This window comes from Liolophura sinensis, chromosome 9 (assembly GCF_032854445.1).
Source record: "Liolophura sinensis isolate JHLJ2023 chromosome 9, CUHK_Ljap_v2, whole genome shotgun sequence".
NCBI classification, from domain to species: domain Eukaryota; kingdom Metazoa; phylum Mollusca; class Polyplacophora; order Chitonida; family Chitonidae; genus Liolophura; species Liolophura sinensis.
This window is the reverse complement of record NC_088303.1, coordinates 22,219,626-22,247,498: the sequence shown is the minus strand read 5'-3', so window position 1 is coordinate 22,247,498 and position 27,873 is coordinate 22,219,626. Positions and strand designations below refer to the sequence as shown.

Below are 27,873 nucleotides of genomic sequence, written 5' to 3'. Positions count from 1 at the left end.
ACTTCCGCCATCACATTTAAAGACAAATGGAATGGTGAAGTCGGCAACTTGTCTAAGTGTAGCTGGAAGTTATTTTGTATAGACTGTGAAGACAGCACGAAGCCGTCCAAGATGATGTCCAGAAGGTAACTAAACAGAACTGAGAATATAGCCTATAACAATCAGCTTTGCGTACAGAGTTAAAATTGATCATGTACTACTACTAGCTTACATTACAACAGTGTAGGCCTACGCTTTACAAGTCAATCGACTCAGTGTGCAAACTAACCTACATGAATGTTCTTGTTGTCTGTTACCATACCGCCTGTGTTTATGTAAACAGTTTTGAACTGTTTAAACGCATGCCTGTCAAACATACTTGAATATAATCACCGCGTTACATCATCTGTAATCAAGTGCACATTATCTCCTCTCTGTGAATCATTTAGTTGATTTGTTCAAACTTTAGTAAATTAACACTCCCACTCCAAATTCAAGAAACCAACTCACATTTCAAAACTATATAGTTTATTATACAAGAAAACACCCAAAATCAGTCATGAATTTTTTCAGAAGTGTATAGTTTTCACGGAAAAGTCAGTCAATTGAAGTAGCCTACAGGTACATGTAACTCTTCCACCAACTTTCTGAAAAACATGAGAAAACATAACCTCACTCATAGATAGGCATCTGAAAATGATTCTAGTTTTTAAGATACCTTTCTATTATTTACTGGCTGACATATTAAAATTATGTCATCAAAAGAAAAAATTATGGAGTATTCACTGAAGAAACTGTTAAGATTTTGAAAAATACCTGATAACATGCCCCATTCTTCCTGAAGTCTATTTTCTGAAGCATATAAGCTTATGAAAAATAGCAGTCGATAGTGGTAAAGGGATTTAATTTTGTTTTTTTTTACCAATCATTTTATTGGTCTCATTTTGATAATGAGAGCAAATCTGTCCAGAATATAACTTTATTCATTCTTAAATAATATTTTGATTAATGAATTATTATTACTATTATTATTCCAGAAATAGACATCAGAGATGATTATTGTGGTGGTTAAAGATTTTACATTATTAAGCAGAGAGAATTACTAAAGAAAACAATTCAGCAATTAATTCCTTTGGAAAACTTCACCATAAATGATTTTGTTGTGGTAAACAATGTATTATAAAAGTGAAATGCTAACATAGCAACAAGTTAAAGCAATGATCACCTGGTAAAATCAAGTAAGTGTTTGAATTAGTATATCAGCGTGTTATTCTTTGTAAAACTGATCATGCATAACTTGTCACTTCAAAACATAATAACTTAAAAGAAACACCGCTGAATAGGACTAATACATGCAAACAGTTTGGAATGCTGTATTATGCAGTAACTGGATCATTAATGGTATTTTATTAACAACTGTTGTATTCCATGATTAACATGCAAGAAGTGAAGATGAAAATTGTAGTATGTGATAACCTGAACATGAATTCTGGAAAAGGCAGGTGTATAAACCTATTGGGACAATAGTTAAAACTGAACAAAGCTTCACATTACGTGAACTTGAACAATAATATCCTGCTGCCTGTGCTGGAATAATCAGTAGACTTCCCTCTTTGCTGTCGTCAAATAGCCGGTAAGTGTAGACACTGTCATCTCCTTTGTAAACAGTGTTGTACAAGTCAATATACCCTGGTACAACTGAGATCACTCTGCATTCCCACTCACACTCCTCACATCTGTGTCTTACTGACTTCCCAACTAAATAAAGGCTCTCCACTGTTCGACTGTTCCTAGGTTGTAAGAGAGTTTGATTAGTTTCACAAAATTGTCCTTTAGTTTATTAGATGGATATGAATGATACTTCCCATCATCACCTTTTTTCCCCTGCAGAAATAATAAATTGTCAGCTTCTTGGCATAACACAGTCTTTCGAAATTTCAGCTGCCCTGCCAGTGCTTGGCATTTCTCCTTCTCCTTTGGCAGTTCCCCAAGTCTACTTGACTCTCAGACTGCCAAAGTCCATAATGGATAATTCTTTGAGTCATCTTCTCCTCCTTCTCTGTCAACTTTCTTTTCTTCTCCCTCAATTCCTTCTCTTTTTGTTTGAGTCTAGCCAACCTCTGATTTTGGATCTCCCTACACCTCTCCATAAATAACTCCTTGAACTTTCTTTGCTCTCCTTGCACACTTTCAAGTAGTTGATAATTCTTTTCAACTTCAAACCCATCTAGTGAGTATGTCGTCTTGTTCATGGAATACATTAAGATGCTCTCGTTAGTAAGAGTTGTAGCATTTGATTTGTACCTAAACAAAAAGTCGAGCTGATCCAAGACAAATTCCGGTAACTTGTTATGTGGAACAACAAAAAACGTCTCTAAGCTGTAGATTGTTATCTGTCCCATGTATCTGAGTAATTGGTTTTCTGTGATAAAAAGTGATCCCAACCGAAAGAAAGATAATATTGAATCTCTTGCCACGAAACCTGACAAAGCGCTTTATCACCTACACTTAGGTAAAACACTTCAAGCTAACCGTAGCAGCCACTTTTCTCCTGTTCACTCTGGCTGAAGCATTTACCAGCTAGCAACTGGTTCTGCAGTAAAGGTAGCTTCAGGTTTTAGCAGGGTTGAAGCACAACTTGCAGCAAAACTAACCGAGAGGTGCAATCCACAGAAGGATATTCTTTCTATATTATTCAAGGAGATGGTGGAAGGCAACTTCTGTCCGGGCACGATCTGATATTGTGTTTTTAATCTGTGACAGTATCTGTTTTCCAACCTCTGTTGCATTTCTTCTCCTCAGAACATGTTGATATGTCTTCCAGAATTTCCTTAAAAGTATCAAAGCAGGCCTAGGCACTTTTATTTGACATCTCTCTCTGACCTAGATATTACACATTTGCATCCATACTTGTTGTTAGGTATATGTAATATGACTTGACAAATTTACTTGTCCCATCTGTTTACAGGGTAATGTCTGTCTCCTTTGGAAGCACTTCTTCTAACTGCCTGCTATTGACCAAACCATTTGCTTGAACAGTGATGTCCACTGTGCTGTGGTTGGGAAGTCTGTTAGAATGTTTTCCTACTAACTTCAGAACTTGTGCAATGACAGGTGTGATTTTGTGATTGGGGACGTTCTGGGTGTCTAAATTCTTGACACACGCCATGCACTGTGTGGTGAAAGTCTGCTTATCTTCATCATGCAGATTAACTTCCTCTGTATATTGCAAAAGACTTACAGTATGGTCAAGAGAACCAGGTGGTCAGTACAGTTCCTTTTTGTCGTCTGAAAACTTTTTTTTGAAGTGAGTTTATGTGTTTTGTTTTGTTTGCAAACTTTCCATTTTCAGTCAAGGAAAAATCTCTTTCTTGCACCTTCTGTTTTCAGCCTTCAGAGATATCAAGATGTCAATAATTCAGTTAACCTGTTGGATAACTTATCGGCACTTAACAGATAATGTAGGCTTCTTAATTGGCGCTGAAAAATGTTTGGCCTTTTAATTGCTTCATCCTTTCCAGTTTTCTTTTAAACTGCTTTGCTCTCACTTGAAACTATTTTGCTGCTACATGTAACTTTCTTTCAGACAAATGGGAAGATAGTATCTCTTTCTTTCGAAGAATATCAACATACCTGTTCTTCACTTTCAATTTTCTGCGGTTGTTGTTCATTTTTCTCTGCTAACTCAACTGCCAAAGATGATACAACTGTTTGGTACATGCGTACAGTTTTCTGTTGGATCTGTACTAATGGAATTTCCTCTCCTCTTGCTATCAACGATTTTCAGGTGTCTGAGCTTCGATTTTAAAGCTTGTCTGTTTATGTTGCTAATGGTGATACTTGCATGATCAGAAAGTTTTTCTGGCAAGTCATGAAAAGAAGTACATGTAACTCTATTTACATGTTTATAATAAAGTGCCAAAATGAAATCCTTTTGTAAGTGTAGTTATACTAGAACTGTTGATTGATGTTTTTCACGTGGTAGTGAGGTTGCCTGTTTAAACTTGATATTGGACTTGTTGATAACGTTTGTGTCCCTATAGAGGAGACGTCTCGTTGGCCATGCTTTCCCTTGTCTTGTGTTTGCGAACTCAAGGTAAACTTCTGTAGGTCAAGTCTTTCTTCAGGTTGCAAAATTATGGTGAATCTCAAATCTTTGCAAAGCCTTCTTAATTTAGAGAGAGGTGAAAAGTCATGGTCTTCTGTTTGCAACTGGGTGGCTATATTAACAATAGATGGGGGAATGTCAATTCTTTGATGTGCCTGACCGTTTTCTAGTATTGTTATTACCTCAGGAACTGCTGTAACATGCAAACTCTCAAAATCGTCTGGAGCTGGAGGTAAGGTCTCATCTGAGTCATAAACTTGACTGTCCTGAACAAGGAGGTACACAGTACCACCCTAATTAAGTAGTGGACAGATTAATGGTGTAACGAGCTACACCTAAGTAATCGCCTATGTCAGCAGATAATATTGGCTGATTTTTCCCATCATTCTCAAGAGAAAATGAGTAATGAAATTAATTTCAACAATGATAGTGGCGGTTCACCACAAGCACTGACATCATACAAGATGGCAGGAAACTTGTCATGCTGACTCTGTTATACCTAGGCAGTGTATGTGCATTTTGTGCAGTGGTATGTTGAATATTGTCTGTCAACGTTTCTGAATTTGGCCAGAAGCCAAAGAAGAAATTGTTAGTTTTTGATAGGGAATGGGATAGACAGGTGTATGTATAGGTGAGTTTGATATGTACATGTACTTCTGAATATGGGAAAGAAAGGTCATCTAATTTATGCATGGTTGTAGTTGTATTTGTATTAGGGGATGGGATGCATGGAGTTGGCGCTGTGTGCATTAGTTATGTTCGACAAGACATTGTAATCAATCATTTTCAAGTACTTGACGCACCTGCAACTGATCAGACGGGATGTCCGCACAACTCGGGCCCGTTTCACGAAACTTCTGTGGCCGTCTGAGGTCTGTTCGTTGGATAAGTGTAATTTAGCCAACTATTGTAAGTAGGCTACAGAATAAATTGACTAGGTCGTTTCACTAAAGTAAAACTGTCTAAAGCATATAGCAGGCTTCAACCATAGGTGGCTATTTGGCCACAGTCTGATTGGTTGAATCAATGTTGAGGATTGTTAAATTATATCCAAAATATGAATGTATTAAAATACTATGTGTAAATAACAGGAAAAGGTGACAGTTTCTCCTTCAGTTTCATTTTTGACACAGTTTAACAAAGGGCAATAATTGTCACAACAGATGGTTGTAGCGAAACAATAACAACATATCCTGTTTGGGGCTTCTTTAGACTTAGCGTCATCACCGGCATGCTCGTGTGTAACTATAAAAATGTAAAAATAATGCTTCAAAAACTACTTTGTCATGACCCTTTCATTATAACAGTCCACTTCAGCATGTCCAGCATACAATATTCTTGAAGATTACCCATGTGTCCATGGTGTTAATAGAAAATAATTACAAAATTTTTGCAACTTAGACGGATTTTTCACTCATGACTTTCACCTGTGACCTCCTGCTCCTAATTTGTGGGGGAAAAAACTGGAGTCAAGGCCTCGTGCTCGTGTCACCTGGACAATCGTGAGAGTCTGAAAAATACCATAATGCATAAGAAGTAAATGTTCATAAAACAGGGGTACCCTTATGTTTGTTTATGAGGTCAGCTTTCGCCACTTCCTGTTTGAGGCAACGCAAGTGCCACCATATATGTTTTGGAATCGCTAGTTTAAGGGATACATCATGGGATGTCTAAAACAAGGCTCCTGGGTCATTACACTGCGCTAGCGCGCTAACTGACTGAGCCACGGAGGCCCCCTGCTTTCATTCATAGATATTTCCCAACGTTGTTGTGCCAGCATTAGTTTTTCCAAAAAGAGTGGGATGGTTTTGGGTGTCATCTTCTTAAAATTTCCATTTGATGTGCTATTTTAACAAGAAGGGAGAAGGAAAATGAAGCGATTCAACTTTTCCCTGAGTGACCGGATCGGAGTGATGTGAGCTGTCACTGTAAAACTTCTCCATGAAAGTAGCAGATACTTGGTTCCAACTGGTACAGTTGTTCAATGTATGCTGATTGACAGTCTCCCATGCTTTATAAATGTACGTTGGTCTCTGTTCATTTGCAGTTCACATGATATGTTGCTGCAAAAACTGTATGCATTTGTACACAGTGAAGCATGGTGACGTGCTCAGCTTGTCGTAAACTGCTCATTAAAAAATAAAACTAAAGGATGTTTATTGTTTAGCACCGTACGCAAAAATTTTTTTGTACACTGTTGGTCAGTTTCTTGGGTGGAGGAAACTGGAGTGCCCAGACCAAACTACTGTGACTTCTGGCAAGTTACTGATGAACTATCCTACATTATGACGTGCTGGAAGACAAGTAGTATCAGTGAAGACTAGACTGCGTAATGGCGGACCGAGCATCCTCAATCAGTTACTGTCACCAAGGCCCCACAAGCAGTGATAGGTGGAGAGCAGCAAAAAATAAAATCCGTCAGTGTCATTTGAAAAGGTTTAGTACATGTGGACTTTTTAATTACTTTATTAATTTACATGTACACATAATTGTTTATTTGAAGTGGTGTTATCTGCCGTAATGATGTGAACGCTACTGATTGTGTAGTGTCCTGATGTCTGTCATCAAAGCTTTACAACATTATCAAGGGCATCACAAAAATCATTACCCTGTGCACTAAACCAACCCATGTAACCTGGCTGCTGATGAAGGGTTATAGTCATGGGTGGCAGCATTTTAGAGGCATTGGCCAGCAGGGATCATTAACACATACAGCTGTAGCTGTTAACCCAGGCCACCTCTCATAACTGTCTTGGTAGGCTCAGCTCAAGCAGAGGCTTAGAGTCTGATAAACTAACAAATAGCAGAAGCTGAGTACATACACAACAGGTATTTCCTGGGATAGTCGATCATAGTGTTTGTGAGAACAGTTGTCAATGCCCATAATTGACCTGCTAAGCCAATGTTAAATCATGACGACTTGTCATGCCTGTGAAGTGTGTAGGATGTCAAAGTCAATAGATGTACTGTAGGATCCTCCTGTGTTGAGTCATGGACCACACTATGCATATTATTTTGCATCTCTAGTCTATTTCTGTGTACATTTGCAGCATATTACTGCTACTCTGTTTACATTCCACAGCTACATGTATCAGTTAAGCCACAGTAGTTCATTTAGAGCCTGCATGATGAACCTCAGAAATTGTATCTGTTTTCACATTGAAGTACATACATGTACATAGTAAATGATGAAGACATGTAAATAATGTAGTGTAGAAATGCATTTATATCTGTCTTGTAGAGAGTTAAAAATCTTTTTTTTTTTTTTTTTTTTTTTAGTGTGTGTGTGTGTCACATTCAAGTCTGCAGAATTTTTTTTCTCAAAATTTGTTCTTGTTCTAGAATATTTGGGGATATTGCGTAGTGGTGTCAGGCCCTTCAAAGGTATCTACTTTGAACAGTTTTGGCTTTCAAATTCAAGGCTTTGTGTTTTGGAGTTAAGAAATATTGTTTTGAAACCTAAACACAACATATTTAGAGGTATTTAGATGTTACAAATGTTTTATTTTTGGCGCTGAATAACTTACCATTTTCGTGCAGGATATTATCCAATCTTCCAAACAAACATCTAAACACCTTTCTAAGCTCAATAGAATTCTCACAATCAGGCAAATTGTGCAATTTAGTGTGGGTGAAATTTTAACTATTTTAGCATATATTGTCAGCAGGAATATTGACGGTTAAACATTTTCACATTTTTGGAGACTTTTTGAACCAACATAAACATGCTGTTTATTATCAAAAATTTGTGAACATCCACATGAAATGGGTAGACATTTAAGCAGCTGACATCACATCTCTTCGGCTTTATTATCTAGACTCTGTATGATTTGCATATAATTAAAACAACTTCTTCCTGTAAGAAACCCATTGGTTAGCTCTGATCATACATGTACGTGTCCCTGTAGCAGTTAAAATAGTCATTTTCATTTATTTTAATGTGAGCTTCAGATTTTGTTGACTGATGACTGATGAAATTTCATAAATGCTATGTATAATTATAGAAATTAAGGACTACATGTAGTCACGTGGTGCTTATGTTAAAACTGGATGATACTGGTAATCTTTACACAGATGTACATGTAGCTCTGTTCGTTTGGATGTGCTGGAGTCAAGTAAGATGGTAATGCCCAGATTCCAAAAGAAAAAATGCGTGGCTGTGGTTTCCCAGAGGTTTGTTCTTGATTACTTTGTAACATTATTGTTTTTATTTTTTTTTTCATTTTTGATTTATCAGCTTTTCACTCAGTTTGTGGCTTTACCCCAAAACATTTGCACTCATTAATTTATGAAGATACATGTACTTGTGAATGATGTAACAAGTAGGCATCTGTCATCGTTATTCTGTAATTTACTGAAGTTACTGAAGTACTGAAAATAATAACCCACTGTATGAACCCACTGCCCTTCATTAAGTATAAATACTTGTCAAGCCTCCTGACCCTATGCCTAGAATCCAGGAGTGGAGAGAGTTGTGGTCCAGTGGGAAAAAATGTGCTTGCTTGATAGGACACATGAGGCGTGGGTTTAAGCCCGGCCTTGGAAAAGGAATTTGCAGATTACATTGCTTTCACTGGTTTCATCATGTATGTCTTTGCAGTCTTAATGTTCGTTATAAACCACATATATGTATATATAAGATCTCAATTATGTAACTTGCCAAAGATCTACGCCCATTTGGTCAATCCAGGTCAGGACGTCCAGGAGAACAATCAGATTTGGCTAGGTCATTTGCATCACTTCTGCGGGAATGTGCGCTCATGTCTTGTTGTATTTCTCGGGAACCTCAATACAGTGGGATATCCTGACCAGGCCCTTGTCCCGAAGCTGGTGCTGTTCATTGCTGCTCCTGGTCCAGGCCTCCAATTTCTACATGACAATGCGACACTACATACAGCTGTTTTGACACAAAATTTCCTGCAAAATGTGGGTATTAACATCATGCCCTTGGAAGAAGTCCTCGTGCCTTGAGACATCAAGGATGTTCAAGAGCTGGATGCCATTTTGGTGTAGCAGTGGCACTGGTTGCCTAATGCTGTGTTCATTGGTGTTGCCTGGTTATGAATACAAGGGGGACTGCGCAGTGCTGACCAAGCTCCAATATGGATGGCAAGTCCATCAAAAATTGAAAGTGAAAACGTGACGTTATCATGCCTCTGTTGACTGAAGGGTGCTCCAAGTGCACCTTAATGCCTAGTCCTGCTTTAGTGTATGTTTATTAGGTCTATAAACCGGATTTATTTATTAGCAACCCACTTTGCTCTGTGTGGGTATTTTTGGAATATAAAGTAACATGTGAAGTTTCTTTTTTTGTTCAGTGTATCTGTACAGGAGACGCATAAGTAATGTCACAAGCAAAAATTATTTTTTTAGGTAACATTATCAAAGCGTGAGGGTACTGAAAAGATGGACATGTGGATAAGGAAGTTTTTCATATACATTTAGCAGTAGTTGGTCTGGTGATTTGATTTCTAGCTTCCTGGTGGGATTGGTCATCCCCTTAAATTCATAATTGTTTTGACCTTTGGTACGTGGCTTGCACTGTGTTGTGACAAGTGCTACATGTCGATGTGTGATGGCCAGGAATAAAGCTGAAGTACATGTACATCTGTAGGTCATGAACTGAACACCTAGTGCATGTAGATGTATGGGATAATACCTTTGGTCACAAAGCAAATTTCCACAGTTGAAATTTTTAGTATAGATAAATTAAAATCTGACATCCGAGGGAAAGTCTAAAAAATTATACTCTGAACATTGAAGTTAATAGATAAGGAAACAAGTAGAAGCCTGGGGAAGTGTGTGTTTATATAAGGACTGGTTGAGGTGGGTGGGTGTGTTAGACCAGGTGTCCTCCAATGCCTTTTGGATACAAGAAACTGTACATGTAGGTGGTTCATTGACAGGTTAATATTTATCAGCTAACAAGATAACCCTCATTAACATCCAAACCCTCACCAACATCCAAACCCTCACCAACATCAACATCCAAACCCTCACCAACATCCAAGCCCTCACCAACATCCAAGCCCTCACCAACATCAACATCCAAACCCTCACCAATATCCAAGCCCTCACCAACATCCAAACCCTCACCAACATCAACATCCAAACCCTCACCAACATCCAAGCCCTCACCAACATCCAATTCCCTCACCAACATCCAATTCCCTCACCAACATCAACATCCAAACCCTCACCAACATCCAAGCCCTCACCAACATCCAATTCCCTCACCAACATCCAAACCCTCACCAACATCCAATTCCCTCACCAACATCCAAGCCCTCACCAACATCCAAACCCATTTCCCTTCAATCAAAAACTATTGATTGCTTTGAAGCAGATACAGTGTATCTTTAAAAACCTGCTCTTTGAAAATGAATCAGATTGGTAAACATTTACATGTATACATATTTGCCACCATCTAAAAGCAGTTTGAACTTCTAGGACATTGTTTGTCTGTTGTCATTTCTATGATACTCTGCATGTAAACTAGTTCATGTCTTTTTTTCGTGCAGAAAAAAATGCATTCCATTGTGTTTGAAGACGTATATTTTACTGTGAACAAGACTGTTAGAGATTACGATATCAGCTGGTGATATTGACTCTATTTAAGTCAAGTGCATTTTTCTTGCAGTTTTTCTGCCTGATGAAACATTAAAGCACTGGTGTGTTGATTTCAAGTCCCTGACTAAATAACCTAAATTTCACTACTTTCACGTTCATCTTTGACAGAAACTTAGACATACGTTTACTGGTAGTTAGGTATTTCATAGTCAGAAAAACACATTAACTCTGGAGGATCGGTTTACTGTCAGTGTTGGCGTTTTGTTGACATAGTGAACCAGGAAGTTGATGGTAGATGTACATGTATATTAATACGTACATGTAGTTGCCCTAATTCTTTAACTTTTTCAACCACCACCTCGATCAATATTTTGAAACATTCTGAACTATGAAGTGTAGAGAAATACATGTAATCTGGACAGTTTTATGAGTGTTGCCTATAAGTGACACTACTCAGTGTATGACTTTAATACAGAGACTTACTCCATGCATGAGTATAATACATAGATTTAGGCCATGCGTGATTTTAACACAGAGACTTACTCCATGTATGAATTTAATACATAGATTTACTCCATGCATGAGTGTAATACATAGATTTATTCCATGCATGAGTGTAATACATAGATTTATTCCATGCATGAGTGTAATACATAGATTTATTCCATGCATAACAGCAATTCAAAGATTTAGGCCATGCGTGATTTTAACACAGAGACTTACTCCATGTATGAATTTAATACATAGGTTTATTCCATGCATGAGTGTAATACATAGATTTATTCCATGCATAACAGCAATACATAGATTTAGGCCATGCATGATTTTAATACAGACTTACTCCATGTATGAATTTAATACACAGATTTATTCCATGCATGAGTGTAATACATAGATTTCTTTCATGCATAACAGTAATACATATAGTCCGTGCATGATTTTAATTCAGAGATTTAGTCCATGCATAAATTTAATATATAGATTTAATCATTTCATGACTTTAATACAGAGTTTTAAGTCGTACAATGACTTAAATTCAGAGATTTAGTTCATGCATGGTTTCTAGAGTATAACCTTGATTGTGCTGTGTTTTGCTTTCACCTCCATTACACCTACATGTACAGAAACCAGTGGTACCCGAATTCCTCAACCTTTTTGCGCTTTTATGTGCAAAAAGTTTTAGAGCAATTTATGCACATTTGTAATTAGATTTTGGAAGCAAACTATATTAGTTGGACTTCAGGCCTTTACAGAAAGTATAATTTTATCACTCTGCAAACAATTGTGCCTTCCCAATGTGCTTGATTGAACACCTTGCAAACATGAGAAAAGGTTGAAGAGTTACAGTATCTATAAAGGTAGGATTACATCTTGAACTTTTGTACTTGTACATTGCTTATTGATCCTTTGATCAAAAAAATAATCAAAAGGAAGTATTAAAATGCTGATGTGGATACCATTAACAGCATTGCAATGATTTCAGATGTATGTAGGTACAGGTGAAAAATTTATATATGAATGGGTTTTTAAAAGGGAATCAGGTATAATGTGAAATAAGAATCATAACTTTACGCTAATGGTATAATTAGATTTATCCTTCTGATTCTTATCCATTTTTGGATTACACTGAATGTTGGCCCTGAAAGTGTGACAGAATCACCTGTTGCACAAAATAAATGACAAACAATTTACATATGTACATGTATACCTGGTATATATGAAAATTACATCCACAAACTCATTTATGTTGTGAATGATTCGTCATTTAAAGGCATGCAAGTAGTCATTACATACAGCATATTTTGGGACATAAACTAGAGCCATTAGCATATGTTATGCGGAGTGTAACAATCGCTCTCAGTGATGCTGAGTGTAACAGTCGCTCTCAGTGATGCTGTCTGGTCTAGATATTCCATAGACATACAGTGTGGTTGATGGAGAAGTCATGCAGCTTGCAGAAAAACAGTTAATAGCTTATTATCTGACAACACTGTATTGATGCATACTTGTTTACTTGTGCACAATGATATATGTGTGTAATAATGTATGCATTCATGTACCTGTACATTGTAGCCATGCATCTGCCCATCTACATGTAACCGTAGCTGACATACTCTATTCTAGTACGCCTGCTCTATGTAGATTCGCAGGACAAAATCACTTGAAATTCAGAATTCAGCCACAGGCCTCCAACTGTACATCTGTATATATGTATCCTGGAACTTCATTATCGTGTCATCCATCTGCATAGATCTTCATTACTGGCTCCCCCAAATGTACATTGATTTTAGAACGTCATTACTGGCTCCTCCAGATATACAGTCTGTTTTAGAACCTCATTACTTGCTCCTTCAGATGTACACTGTGTTTAGAACTTCATTACTGGCTCACACAAATGAACATTGTGTTTTACAACCTCATTACTTGCTCCTTCAGATGTACACTGTGTTTAGAACTTCATTACTGGCTCACACAAATGAACATTGTGTTTTACAACCTCGTTACTTGCTCCTTCAGATGTGCACTGTGTTTTAGAACTTCATTACTGGCTCCTCCAGATGTAGTCTGTTTAGAACCTCATTACTGGCTCCTTCAGATGTACACTGTGTTTAGAACTTCATTTCTGGCTCCTCCAGATGTACACTGTGTTTTAGAACCTCATTACATGCTCCTCTGGATGTACTCTATGTTTTAGATCTTTATTACTGGCTCCTCCAGATGTACAGTGTGTTTTAGAATCTCATTACTTGCTCCTCCGGATGTACACTGTGTTTTAGAATTTTATCGCCAAACCTTCCATCTGCATGTCATTTGTATTTTTAGAGCTTCATTATGTACTCTCCCAACTGTTCAGTGTATTTCAGAACTGGATTGCTGTGTCCTCCATGTGCATATGTATTGCAGAACTTCATTACTGTGTCCACCATCAGTACATGGGTATATTTTTAATACATCTTCAGCCTGACCGACTGTTTGTACATGTATTGTACGCACTGACAGGGCTGTTGCACTCTTTAATGACATTAAAATGTGTGTTCCAAAACATATGATTTTTTTTTGTGTGTTAAACAGAGAAAAATAGGAAGGCAATGATGTTATTTATACACATCACTCTATTGTTTGTACATGTGTACTAATAGTGTAGACGTGTCATGAAAACAGGATATTTATGGATCATGTGATTCAGTGGAGTCCTGGATAACAACAGAAAGTGATATTTCTGTGTTGGTGTATTAAAATGGAATGCACATGTTTTACAGTGAAGTGAACAACTGTTTTATGAAATCAGGATGATATCGCTGTTTAAAAACTGCAATTTATAATTTGCTCGTGGGAAGACAATGACCCTGCATTCCGTATGAAACTGAAAACTAGAAATCAAAGGAGCTAGTCCAGGGACAAAGGTTCACTCCCAAAAACAGGGCAGGGTGGCTATTTCCACCGCCTATCTATAATTGCCTCCCCCCCCCCCTCCATAAAAAAGGAAAGGACACCCTAGCTTAGGGCATACTTTTGTAATACTGTGTTTGGATGAAAGTTATGTCAGCTTTCTTATTACTGCCTTCTGTTGAGCATATACCATGTACAGCCAACTCTCTTGACAAAATAAGCCTCTTTATAAGGGAATAAACATGCAGCCCTGTTAATCTGCTTTTTATCTGGAATACGGTATCTCCCATTACTGACACTGGCTTACAGGCACAAATAAGCGAAGTCCTATTGACCTACCCTAATTATTACGCCTTTACAACCACCACTGTGACCAATATTGCGAAACATTCTGAGAGAACTATGGGGTGTAGAGAAATAATCTGCACAGTTTTATGAAGCTTTCATATATAACGACACGAACAAATCATTTTCGGCATGATTTTCATAATAATTGTGTGTATAATTATATCATAATTGTATAATTATGTGTGGGAAAAGTTGAAGATTTACAGGAGATGCATGTTCACTATACCAACTGTTAAACTGCGTGATGATTTGGCAGACACCGTATGTCACAGCACTCCATTGACCCTCTTCTGGTTTCTGCCACCCATAAAGGTGACCACAATCATATACATGTACAGTATGTGAACAAGTCACATTAAAAATCTGATTAGTAAATTGTCAGCTGCATGGGGAAGTGAGATGGTATCTTTACTCGCTGGTTTCCTCAACCCATAAACCTGACTGTCATGGTATGAGTGAAAAACTCTCAGTTGAGACCAGTCAAATAAATATGAGATTTTTACTTTCTGCAGATGGTTCCACCCAAACATCAGTGGGGTGGATGCCGAGAAACTGCTGATGGAGCGAGGGTTTGATGGAAGTTTCCTGGCTCGCCGAAGTGAGAGCAACCCAGGAGATTTCACTCTGTCTGTCAGGTATTTCTACTGTTACATTCACATGCACATTAAATGACTGATTTTCACTTTACAAGCCCAGCATTAAAAATACTTTTTGAGGGATAATTCAGTGGAGCCTTCAAAAAAAGCCTTAAATTAACTTTTATTAGGCTTTTTAATGAATCTTCTGTCTATAATATTTATTCTGTGTTAATTTTTTGAAAACCCCTAATTTTTTCATTAATAGCCAGACCAAAAAAAAAAAGTTTCCAGCCAACCTACGCTGCTTTTCCTGATAGGATCAGGTTACCCCACAAGAAAGAATTTTTTAATGATGGCCAAGCATCCATTCAGGCCAACATGATGGCTAAAAATGTATTCATTAGAGACTTGTAAACTACATTACATGAGCATTATTTCATGAGATTTCACAATGTTCTGCCTTAATCATCAGTCAGGGATAATCTTTTTGCTTTTGGCAAAAAATTGATCAGTGTATATCTAATCAAACATTTACTATTATTTTATGTTATCCCAAATAGCTACCTTTCACCAAATAGCACCCTGGTTTGTGCAGTTTCCTAAGTATAAGCATGTTATTTTTTTTTTCTTTGAGGAGATGGCTTTATTTTTTGCCAAATTGCCCTCTGTCATGTGTGTGGTGATTTTCAGGCGGTCAGGGGAGGTTACTCACATTAAGATTCAGAACACGGGAGATTTCTATGATCTGTATGGTGGAGAGAAGTTTGCAACGCTTGCAGAATTGGTTCAGCATTATATGGAGAACCAAAGTCAACTGAAGGAAAAACATGGACAGCCAATAGAATTGAAGTATCCTCTCAACTCTGCAGACCCAACAACAGAGAGGTATGTTTGTTCTGCAAAAAAAAAAAAAAAAAAATCATGTAAAGTCAACTAGTTTATAATCTGTGAGATTCTTGTTTCCAATCCAAGTCATTATACAATGAATAAGCATGTTCGATGATTTTTTATTATTTTAAGGCTGTCTTTTCCCCAGGGCTTTGTTGACCAAGCCTGTTTGACAGAAAGCGATAAACTGTACATGTACCCAGTATAAAATGATGACATGCAGATTTTGTTTTTTCATTTTACTTTGATTTGATGCAGAGAAATGACATCACAAATTAACAAATTTCAAGGGAAAAATAATTGGTAGCCACTTGCCAATGCTGACAGTTTGACCCCTTTCGACTGTCATTAGTATTCTCAGTATCCGCTTTGTGGACTAAAGCCTTCAACAGTGTGTACTTATATTTCCTGAAAACTGTCATTATTATTTCCATCAATGGCCAAGTGGGAAATAGCACTCCAAAGCATACTTGAGGGACATGGTCATTACTTATGTAAATGTCATTTGCATCTGATTTACAGGTGGTTTCACGGTCATATATCTGGCAAAGAAGCAGAAAAGTATTTGAACGACAAAGGGAAACATGGAAGCTTCTTGGTTCGGGAAAGTCAGAGTAAACCAGGGGATTATGTTTTGTCAGTGCGATGTGAGGACAGAGTCACACATGTCATGATAAGATGCCTTACACAGGTATTTAACAGTTTGTATATTGCCTAGACACTCAGTAGGCCTGTTTTGCCTTCAGTTTCCGACACTGTCGAAATAGCACTCTCGAAACCAGTAAATAAAGCGGCTCAAATGCAACTCAAACTCAGGACTTGTGGCGTCTAGCCTGTGCAAACTGAGGAACCAAACCAGATGGTAATGGGTCACTTGCTAGAGTCCACTTTACAAGAAGTTAAGCACACACAAAAGACTATTTTTCTTAACAAGGTGGATTTCTGAATTTAAAGATACATGAAACATTTGGTTTTTGTTTCATAATATGGAGCATATGATGTCTCCTAACGTACAGTAGTACAAAAAAGCTTAACTTTCTTAGGGCTTAAAAATGGCCGTAAATTTGCTGTCCAAATGCCCCAGTGTTGGGGGTAGGAAATTAAGTAGCCTGCTGGGGTGATGTCAGCAATGATAGCTGTCTAAACTACTTCGCTTTGGGAGAGCCGGAATAGGAGGCACTAGGTTCCGAGTTTCAAGCATGTTCACAAATGAAGTCATTTCTGAATATTTCTGCCCATGGATGGAAAATATGTATAAAATAGAGTGGTTATTAAGAAATATAAATTGTTCCCATTTTCCTTAAAACCATACTCCTGGTTTTATATTACTTTTTACGTAACCTTTAAGTTAGTGTTCTGAAATCAGCTCCCATCATTATCAGATTTTTTTCCTTTATCGGAAATTGAATACAAAATGTATGTGGTTGTATTCCAAGAGTTCCATTTTCAATGACCTATTCACATCATGACTACTTTCCACAACTTCAAGAAGTTTTCACATTTATCTGACTTGTGATATAAGTTTGTTTTGGATTGAAAAGAACATCTTTTTTTAGCCACGATTACCATTGTAATTATGACACCCATCTTCTTATCTGTTTGGTTTATTTTCTTGGTCTGTATGGACACCATTACAACCTTGCGATCATTTTGTTGTTCTGTACAGATTACTGACACTGTCTGCACTGACACCGTCTCGACATCGGGTTTATTTTTTTGGTCTTTACGAACACTTTCATGACCTTGGGTTTATTTTGTTGATCTTTGCGGACACCTTCACGATCTTGGGTGTATTTTCTTGGTCTGCACTGTCATCTTCTTACCCTTTGGTTTCAGGAGGGGAAGTATGACATATATGGTGGTGAACAGTTTGAGAGTTTGTCCGAGCTTGTGGAGCACTACAAAAAGAACCCTATGGTGGAAACCTCAGGCACAGTTGTTCATCTCAAGCAGGTGAGTGCTCATTTTCTGAAAACGCTGATAACCTATTGTTATAGATGATGTGGCCAGGATTAAGATATACAGGAATGGGACCTTCGGGAAAACCTGTGAGAAGTGTGCATTAGGCTATATCTTGGGTCCAATTCACAAAATAGGGCACGTTGGTAGGGATTGTTTTTTGTGGGTTTTTTTTTTCTATTCTGGGCACTGAGAAGGAGAGATTTTTAAATAGTTAGCATCGGAAGAAAAATAGCTACTCCGAAAAAAAAAAGTATTGTGATCTCTATTTCTAATGGCCCATTTGGTTATACTTGATATACATAATTTTAATAGTGGCCTAACAGTTAATCGTAAGACATCGGGTAAGTAGATAAATCAAATTTTGTCTGTTGTATTCTTTCAGCCATTTAATGCCACTCGGATTAATGCGTCTGGTATTGAGAGTCGTGTTCGTGAACTTCAGAAGGAAACAGGAAAACCTGGAAAGGAAAGTGATAAGGAGAACAAGGGAAAAGCTGGCTTCTGGGAAGAGTTTGAGGTTTGTTCTGTTCATCAATGCAATTTTTTTTTTCTTGTAGCATTTGTTTAAGAACCTTTGGAATATTATACATTTTACCATAAATATATTAGCTGTTCACTGGTCAAATAATTAATTAAAATAATTCTAATACTAATGCACTATCACATCATGTCTTGAATGAGTATTTTTTTTACATTGTGATGTGGAAACTTATGTTTTTGAATACTTCAGCAACTGCAACAACAAGAAGTGAAACACTTATACAGCAGGAAGGAAGGTCAGAGGCCAGAAAATAGGCCAAAGAACCGATATAAGAATATCCTCCCATGTAAGTATTTTGCCAGAATGTATTGTGTGCAAAATGTGTGGATAGAGGTGGTCTCAAAAAGTCAAACAGGGTGTTAACTGGTTGTGAACTGAGAAGAAATAAAATCCTATAATTTTTCAACCCTTTCACATGTTTGCAAAGTGTTTATTTTACCACATTCTGGGAGCATTACTGTGTGTAGATTGATACAGTTATGCCTTTTGTTAAACCCTGAAATTGATCAATCTGACCAATGTAGTTTTGTGGTTTTGTGTTGAAAATTATATTGAAAGATTGCATAAATCACACTGAAAGTTCCTCTTTCATACAGGTAACAGTTGAGAAATTACGGTGGGCACGGTTATCTAATGTGATCAGTCAGTTAATAAGTGCGTACATGCATGTATCCATATAGCTTCTTTGTTAATGTCTTCATTAAGTTGAAAAGATTTTAAATATGAATATAGACTGTGCTGTCCATGAGCATGAGTGTATTTTGAATTGTGTTGACAGTTGATCACACCAGAGTTATCCTGCGAGATGGGGACCCTTCTGTGGTAGGATCTGACTACATCAATGCCAACATCATCAGTGTAAGTCAAAAATTAAAAGTTCGGGGAGTTAGAAAGTATTTCTTGACATGTTCTTGTATACTTGGTCACAGACTGATCAAACCTGATGAGAGTGGATAGCAGAAATTTCATTTGACATATATACAGTAGAATGGTAGTATGAGTGTGGTGAAAATTCAGTACTGAACAAGAACATACGAAACTATTGCCAACCGTGATTTACCTACATAACACTCTTTGGCGATATAGGTGATAAAAATTATTCATGAGGTTGAAGAATTAAGGTTGTTGTCTTCTGGATTATACTTGAACTTGTAGTTGAAGTAGAAATGCAAATAAATATGGATGCAATTTCTGTTATTTTTAGTCAGAAGAAGACTCACTGGAGCCCAAAAAACTGTACATTGCAACACAGGGCTGTCTGCCCACAACAATTGATGACTTTTGGCGTATGATATGGCAGGAAAATGCTCGTGTCATCGTCATGACAACCAAAGAAGTGGAGAGAGGAAAGGTACTTTTTGTCTGTGTGTTTTCGTTGAAGTTTGTTTCGTTTCTTATATTTTACCTGTAAGTTCTGATGGGGATTTCTCACCTGTCTCACCTTTGAAGAGAGCTGAAAATGTGTCACACTGCAGGTGAAAAAAGATGAATAAGGATCGTTTTATGCATAACTGTATAGAGTAGGCCTTATAACGCAGTAAAGCAGAAATTCAAACCAGTATTTATCAGTGGCTCTTTGGTGGTGAAAGACCAGGCTGAAGATGTAAAATTCAAGAGATGTGATTATATATGATTTTGACTAAGTATTGGGGCCATTTCCTCCAATTATAATCAGTGATGCTGGCTGCTATCATATAAGGGAAATATTATTGAGTGGCACAAACAGCAGTGAAATAAATAAAATATGGGTGGTGCGTATTAAAAACATGGTTTCTTGTGTATGTTTTTTTCTGCCAGAACAAATGTATGCGGTACTGGCCTGCACCAAACACTTGCCGTGAGGTGAACACTTTCACTGGTAAACTCACTGTAAAACACATTTTTGAGAAGAGTGAGACCGATTATTCCCTGCGAGAATTTGAATTGAGCAAAGAAGGCTGTGAGGTAAGTCATAACCTCTGTGATTCTTAAAACATTGGTTAGTCTAGTTTAAATGATATAAATTGTAGAAAACAACTCCTTTTCTGTCTGTGTTTGTATAATTTACCTGTTTGAAAGATATATCAATTGCATTCACACATTTGTATTGTTTTGTGTTAAACATTCAGATATCGTTACATGGTCTGTACAAGCAAGTACAATTACATGCATGGGGAAGTCCATGGGGAATGGGGAAGTTTCCTATTGCTGATTGTGCAATTCTGTTCTTTTTTACAGCATGTTTAAAATAAAATATTTGTTTGGCCATGTCACATTTTTAAGCGATAACATGACAAGGTTATGTGAATGGCAACTTCTACCTATTCTGTGATTAGTAATCATGGCCAAGTGGTTAGTTTTCTAGCACATTAAAATGACCTGGAAGCATATCACTTATGCAATCACTGTGAGTTCAAGTCCAGCTTGATCTCTGCCCAGTTTCCTCCCACCTTTGTGCTAGCCATTGTTGTCTAACTGAAATATTCCTTAGTACGACATAATCAACCATATGAATAAGTACCACAGAAAGAGCTGTCAGAACCGTGGAATTTTTAAACATGAATTGATTTTCTCTGTTTTTTGAATGTGATATTAAAGTCTATAATAAACAAAAGAGTTCTTCTAAGTCATTAGGACTGTGGCATATATATCACCACTCAAGTAACTGTAGTGCTACCACACAAATAATTGTAGTATCACCACACAAATAATTGTAGTATCACCACACAGTAACTGTAGTGTCACCACATTTCCTCACAAAAAAAGGTTTTACTTCAGGATGATTCTTTTATTGTTTTCGATTGGCCTTATACAGAATTATAAATGTATTTTGTAGTAAAGAGGATCTTGGTTTTCTCTTTCCGAATGTCTCTCAAAATATATATGTATTGATCGAATATTTGTAAACAGTGAATGAAGAGGAGACTAAAAGTTGCATATTCTTAAATATTCATCTGTTTTAACACAAGTAAAGAAATTTGCGGTTGTTTTCAGAATGATGTGCCGAGAAAGATCTACCAGTTTCATTACATGATCTGGCCAGATTATGGTGTTCCACTTGACCCAGGTAGTGTTCTCAACTTCCTACAGAAGGTCAATGACCAGCAGGAGGCAATCCCCTCAGCAGGACCAGTCGTCAGCCATTGCAGGTATGGTCGGCTATCTTGATAAGCAAGTCACTTCTGCACAAATAGTTTTTTGATTGGCTCATGTGTACTAGAGGCCCAATACACTTGAGGAAGTGGCATTTATGAGTATGTCTGGTGAAATCTATTTATAATGGAGTAAGAAGTAGTCTGGATTTTTTTTAAAAACAGAGCCACTTTTTGTCTTTCACCCTTGCATTGATTTCCATTTTATAAAAATAGACAAAAGTTCACACAGTATGTTCAAGTGGAACGAAACATTTCTCACAGATAACAATATTCGGGCTTGCAGAAAAATGCACCCCTGTGATATGACTTGGTTCAACTTGTGACAAAAGTTACTTTTTGAATGCTGCAAATCTGCTTTACTTTGTGACTGAGTTGAAGTGACATTGAGTATCACAGTCCTGACAGTCGGGAACTGCAGTGTTACCCAGTCCTGTAGCGTTACCCAGTGTACAGTGTTACCCAGTGTTACCCAGTGCTGCAGTGTTACCCTGTGCTGCCGTGTTACCCAGTGCTGTAGGGTTATCCAGTGCTGTAGGGTTACCCAGTGCTGTAGCGTTACCCAGTGTACAGTGTTACCCAGTGCTGCAGCGTTACCCAGTGCTGTAGGGTTACCCAGTGCTGTAGCGTTACCCAGTGTACAGTGTTACCCAGTGCTGCAGTGTTACCTTGTGCTGTAGCGTTATCCAGTGCTGTAGCGTTACCCAGTGCTGTAGCGTTACCCAGTGTACAGTGTTACCCAGTGCTGCAGTGTTACCCTGTGCTGTAGCATTAACCAGTGCTGTAGCGTTACCCAGTGCTGTAGTGTTACCCAGTGTACAGTGTTACCCAGTGCTGCAGTGTTACCCAGTGCTGTAGTGTTACCCAGTGTGTAGTGTCTGTGAAGAAGTAAATAAATATGATAAATATAAATATATTCCTATGAATTAGTATTAATATTGTTGTTGTGTGTTCTTGTAGTGCTGGGATTGGTCGAACTGGGACATTTATTGTTATCGACATTATTTTGAACCAAATAAAAACAAAAGGTAAGTTCCTTCTACATGATAACATGTTGTAAAAATCTACATAGTTTGAAAATTATTATTTTGGTCCAATTGTCGTGTTTGTATTACTGCCACTGAACCTGCCAACAAATTATTTCATTGTTGGACATCAAGCCAATGATGATTCAGACTTTTTTGTGGCTCGAATTTGGTTCAGTTAACAATTTAAAAATAAAGTTCTCAGCCAGATTGCCTTCGTATTTAATGATGATGTGTGCTTAACCCAGCTCCAACTTCCTCAGCCACATTTTCAGGTCTGCAAAATGGTTTGGGGCCGATTTTATGAAGATGTTTCTGATGTACATTAGATTGAAAACTTCATCACAATGCTTTGTTTATATTATAAATGTGCTATTAAACTTGAAGTTGTCTAAGAGTTGGTCAAAATTGTAATTTCTAGGGCCTCAAATTAACCTCTAAAATTATATTTCAAATTTTGACTTAAGTCAGAAATGTTTATGTGGAATTGGCCCCAGATGTTGTGTCTTAAATTTGGTTCCCTTTTAACACTTGCCCATGGTCACAATCTGTTGCTGGCTTCCTCTCAGGCTGTAAATGGAAAGGTCTGCCAGCAAACTGCAGATGGTTGTGTGTACCCCTCAGGCTCTGTTTGGTTTCCTCCCAGCACAATGCCGCCATTGTATAAGAAATATTCATGAGTGCAGCGTAAAACACCAGTCAAATAAATCAAGTAAATCACAGTCAGTCCGTCCTACTCCTACGGCATGTGCTGATAGAATCATAACCCTCATGAAAACAAAAACAGCCAAATAAACTCAACAGTAGTTTATCAGATTATTTTTCCCATGGGATTTCTTCATGACTTGTGTTTTACAGGACTGGATGTGGAGATTGACATACAGAAGACAATACAGACGATCCGGTCCCAACGGTCAGGAATGGTGCAGACAGAAGCCCAGTATAAGTTTGTCTACCTGGCTGTACAACATTATATAGAGACAGAGCAGAGGAGGATACAGGCAGAGCATGTAAACAGCAAGCCCTTCATCTGATAACCCAGTCTTAATATTGTTATTGAACATCAATGGACAACACACGACGATGAACTTCAGTAGGCAACACATGACAGTTAACATCAGTAGGCAACACATGACAATGAACATCAGTAGGCAACACATGACAGTGAACATCAGAAGGCAACACATGACAATGAACATCAGTGGACAACACATGACGATGAACTTCAGTAGGCAACACATGACAGTGAGCATCAGTAGGCAACACATGTCAGTGAGCATCAGTAGGCAACACATGACAATGAGCATCAGTAGGCAACACATCACAATGAACAGAAAAGTCCCCAGTTTTACACCTCATTGGGTACTGCACATTACTGTAGGTAAAACACAACACTAAAACAGAAAGGTCTCCGGTTTTACACCTCATTGGGTACTGCACATTACTGTAGGTAAACACAACACTAAAACAAAAAGGTCTCTAGTTTTACACCTCAATCGGTACTTGACATTTCTATAGGTAAGCACAACACTAAAACAGAAAGGTCTCCAGTTTTACACCTCATTGGGTACTGCACATTACTGTAGGTAAAACACAACACTAAGACAGACAGGCGTTCAGTTTTTCACCTCATTGTACTGCACTGCAGGTAATACACAATGGCAGCACTCTACATTACTGTAAGTACATGTAACACAAAGCTGAAAAGTAGGGCTCACACTACATACTTGTCACTCAGGTGATAAACATTGTATAACTACAATCTAGGATTTGGTTTCTTTATAACAAATATCTTGTTAAGTACATGCTGGCTTACTCTCCGGCCGTAAGTGGGAAGGTCTGCCAGCAACCTGCGGATGGTCGTGGGTTTCCCCCGGTTTCCACCCACCATAATGCTGGCCGCCATCGTATAAGTGAAATATTCTTGAGTACGGCGTAAAACACCAATCAAATAAATAAATAAATCTTGTTAAGTATTCCCAAAAAGCAGTGTAAAAGCAGTGCATCCTTCAAATAGTTGTGAATCTCTGATGACTGGTGGAAATTAGTGTACCTTATATTAAAGATGGCAGCATTAATCTATGATATTTTCCCCATTCTGTGTTCCAGAGAAGCACTGTGGCAGGGAGGGAGTATACAAACATTACGTATGCGAATGTGTATGAATCGTCTAGAACAGGGGGAGCAAACTCTGGAACACTTCAACCTCCACCCAGGGCAGCTCAAAAACAGGCTAGAGATTTACCAAAGTAATTGTCACATTTCTTCACATTCCCATTGGGCTTTTTTTAATGGAAAAACTTAATGATTAAAGTAGCAAGCTAGGACATCTGAAGATGTTGTTATCACTGATCTATGCTACTTTCTTAAATGTTGATTATTCCTTGCATTTTTCAGAAATATATAAAGTAGAAAATATACTTTGCCATATATTTGGAAAAAAGCGATGGTTAAAAGGAGCTACTTGATTTCAGAATTACGCCTCACAGCTTGACTTTCAAAAAAATTGCTATGTAATGAATAAATGTAACATTTTTTTTTTTGTCATGAGAATGTTTTAGATTTGTCTATTCATCACTAATTGTTGAATAGCAGTGTCAAGTCCAATTCTTACCACCTCAGCCATGATTTACATGTATAGTATTTTTTCTCCTTCGCTCAGCCAACTACCATATATCCCACATTAGTGAAGTAAATAAGTACATTTATTTCATCTTTCTTCATCACAGGGAACCTGAAGATCCAGGGAAAATGTACCAAAATTTAGGCCCCATCAATGGAATGAGAGGTAGCTCAAGGAAATGAGCTGGGTGCTATAGGAAAACAAAGTGACTGAACACTGTACAGAACAGTTTCTGACAGAAAATCTGCTTCGCTGACCAAAGTCCTTTTTTTTCTTTGTGGTGGATAAAACTCAGCTTCTGCATGGACCACGCTTACCTATCTCTGTTGTGACTAAGATGGTGAGAGGAACCAGCCTGAACATCATGCTGACAACTGTAACATTTATCTGTGATCACTAGAAATGCCCTTTTTCTATACGTTGTGATTAGAGCAAGTTATCGGCTTCATGAAGAGGACTGATCAGTCCTCTCTTTGGACTCTCAAAATTTGCATACTACATGTGGTATTTTTAGCACTAGCTGTGAAAGTTTACCTTTCATACTTGCTGCGAATAGTTAGACCCGTAGTTTACATGTATTTGCAATTTGCTGCAGCACATTGTTTTTCTGTCTCACTGAGAACGTTTACCAACACTGGGTCTCTTGGTTATGTCATACATGACGTGTGTTCTGAAGAGTTCTTTGAAAACATAGCCCAACACATTCACAACTCATTGTTGGTCACAGATTTTATTGTCGATGCTAGCCCTTATGGACAGAGTAGCAATGTCTTGTAACATCCTAACCAGGATTACACCTGCTTCATACGTGAGCTACTGGAGATGCTACATATAAATCTGTGTATTATGACATTCTAAGCGTCTAGTCGCTGTAAGATTGTGACAAATTAAGTGTAGTCTCTGTAAAACAGAGACTGGCCAGGTGATGGATAGTTTGTTTTATGGAGAAAGACTGGACATATGTGCACATATGTTTCAGCCGCTAATTTCAGCTCTCAGTGGTACATTGTAGAAAATATATTGTAGAGTTGACCTTGAAGCAGAGTATTTGAAATAAGTACTATCATTAGAAATTCATTAGAGGAAAAATTTAAGGTTTTATTCTTTTCTGGAAAGAGGTTTGTCTTGCACTCTTGTAGTATGACAGAGAACTGATATAAACATCAAAGTGTCTGTTACTTTACCCCAGTGATGTTATGGTACCCCAAAGATTTCTTGTAGTATCTCTGAATTAAAGTCTCTCTTTTAACTTACAGTATCCAAGTGAGCTATTATACAATTCAAGTGGGCTGTTGTAATATCTGAAAAAGACATACTGTCTTAGTGCATTGTTATAGTATCTGCATGATATTTACATTGTCACTGGTGTTATACAATATCAGCGGACTGTTGTACTATTGCAGTGGACTGTTATACTATCTCAGTGAACTGTTATATCACATGTATCTCAGTGGACTGTTATGGTATACAAGTGAACTGTTTTACAGTTTTACTGAGAAGTGTTTTCCCCTTCTGTTTTAAAAGACTTTAGCCTCAAATGACAAAGTTTTCTGAAGTGAAGAAGGCCATAAAAGCCAATGCCTATTTTGATCTCCACATATTATTGATGGTACTGTAGAATTAAGGTAACTATTGAAGTAAGGCCCTGCTGAATGAAGTATTTTTCAATGGCATAATTGTAATACTGCTACTGTGCTATTAAGTCATGATGGTTCATTATTGATTCATTAAATCAGCCATTGAATATTTTATTGCGGTTTGTGTTCATGTTCAAAAAGATAAAAGGGATAGCGTTCATAGTTGATACTTCTTTATAAAATGAAACTTTTGCTAAAGAACAATGTGTGCTTTTCAAGATGAAACAATACGATTTGATTTTTTTTTTATTTCTCCAAATATTTACATTATGTCATGTGATGTGACATGTTGAATGGAAATGGAAATAAAAACCCTTTTTTTGAACTCGAAATTTGAACTATTGTGAAAATTAATAATTTTAATTCAAATGTTAGCAGCTTATAACAAGAGTGTACATTATTAACCAAGCCACCATGTCAAGTAGGTATAAATTAAGGTTTTCTTGAAGCAGATATGCCTGGGCATTCTTAAAGATTATGTGGTAATTTATTTCATTGCCTGATGGGGCCTCTGCAGTATGCTAGAGTGGACCTGTAAAGGGACCCTCTGGAATATGCTAGTGGAGCCCTCTGTAATGTGCTCGAGGGGGTCTCTGGACTATGCTTGTGGAGCCCTCTGTAATGTGCTCAAGGGGGTCTCTGTAATATGCTAGAGGAACCCTCTGTAATAGGCTGGTGGTGGGTGGGGGGGGGGTGCTCCAGAAAGACCCTGTGTAAGATGCTAGATTGGGGGGGCCTCTGTAGTATGCCACATGTAAGTTCATTTATGGATGACCACATCACAAGGGAAGAGAGAGAGAGATCTGTTAGATAAAAGGGCTAAAACCCAGCACAGGTTTAGTGTTGATAATCTAGGTTGGGTCTATACATGTGTATGTGCACATAAAACTCCCTTTGTTCTAATTGTCTGAGATTTAGTGTAGGCATGTGATGAAAACTTATACTGATGAGATTAACATGAACTCAATTTTATGTTTCATTGTTAGATTGTGTAGGTGTGTAGGCAATCGTATTCAAGTTATTGATTGGTCCACAATCTAAGTATGTACCTGTCTGAAACATTTAAAAGATTTGGAATTATCAGATAGGGCAG

General features: G+C 37.6%; 1 protein-coding gene across 1 annotated transcript; it reads left to right on the top strand.

The window, feature by feature from the left end:
• Positions 1-7: 7 nt before the first annotated feature.
• Positions 8-27,451, top strand: LOC135474713 (tyrosine-protein phosphatase non-receptor type 11-like). Its single transcript, XM_064754275.1, has 15 exons — positions 8-125; positions 14,908-15,030; positions 15,664-15,858; positions 16,384-16,552; positions 17,698-17,814; positions 18,206-18,340; positions 18,554-18,650; positions 19,143-19,222; positions 19,569-19,715; positions 20,162-20,308; positions 21,338-21,492; positions 22,456-22,523; positions 23,379-23,530; positions 24,630-24,769; positions 25,250-27,451. Exons 1-15 carry the CDS (start codon positions 112-114, stop codon positions 25,323-25,325), a joined length of 1,815 nt encoding a protein of 604 aa, XP_064610345.1. The 5' UTR covers positions 8-111; the 3' UTR covers positions 25,326-27,451.
• Positions 27,452-27,873: the final 422 nt, after the last annotated feature.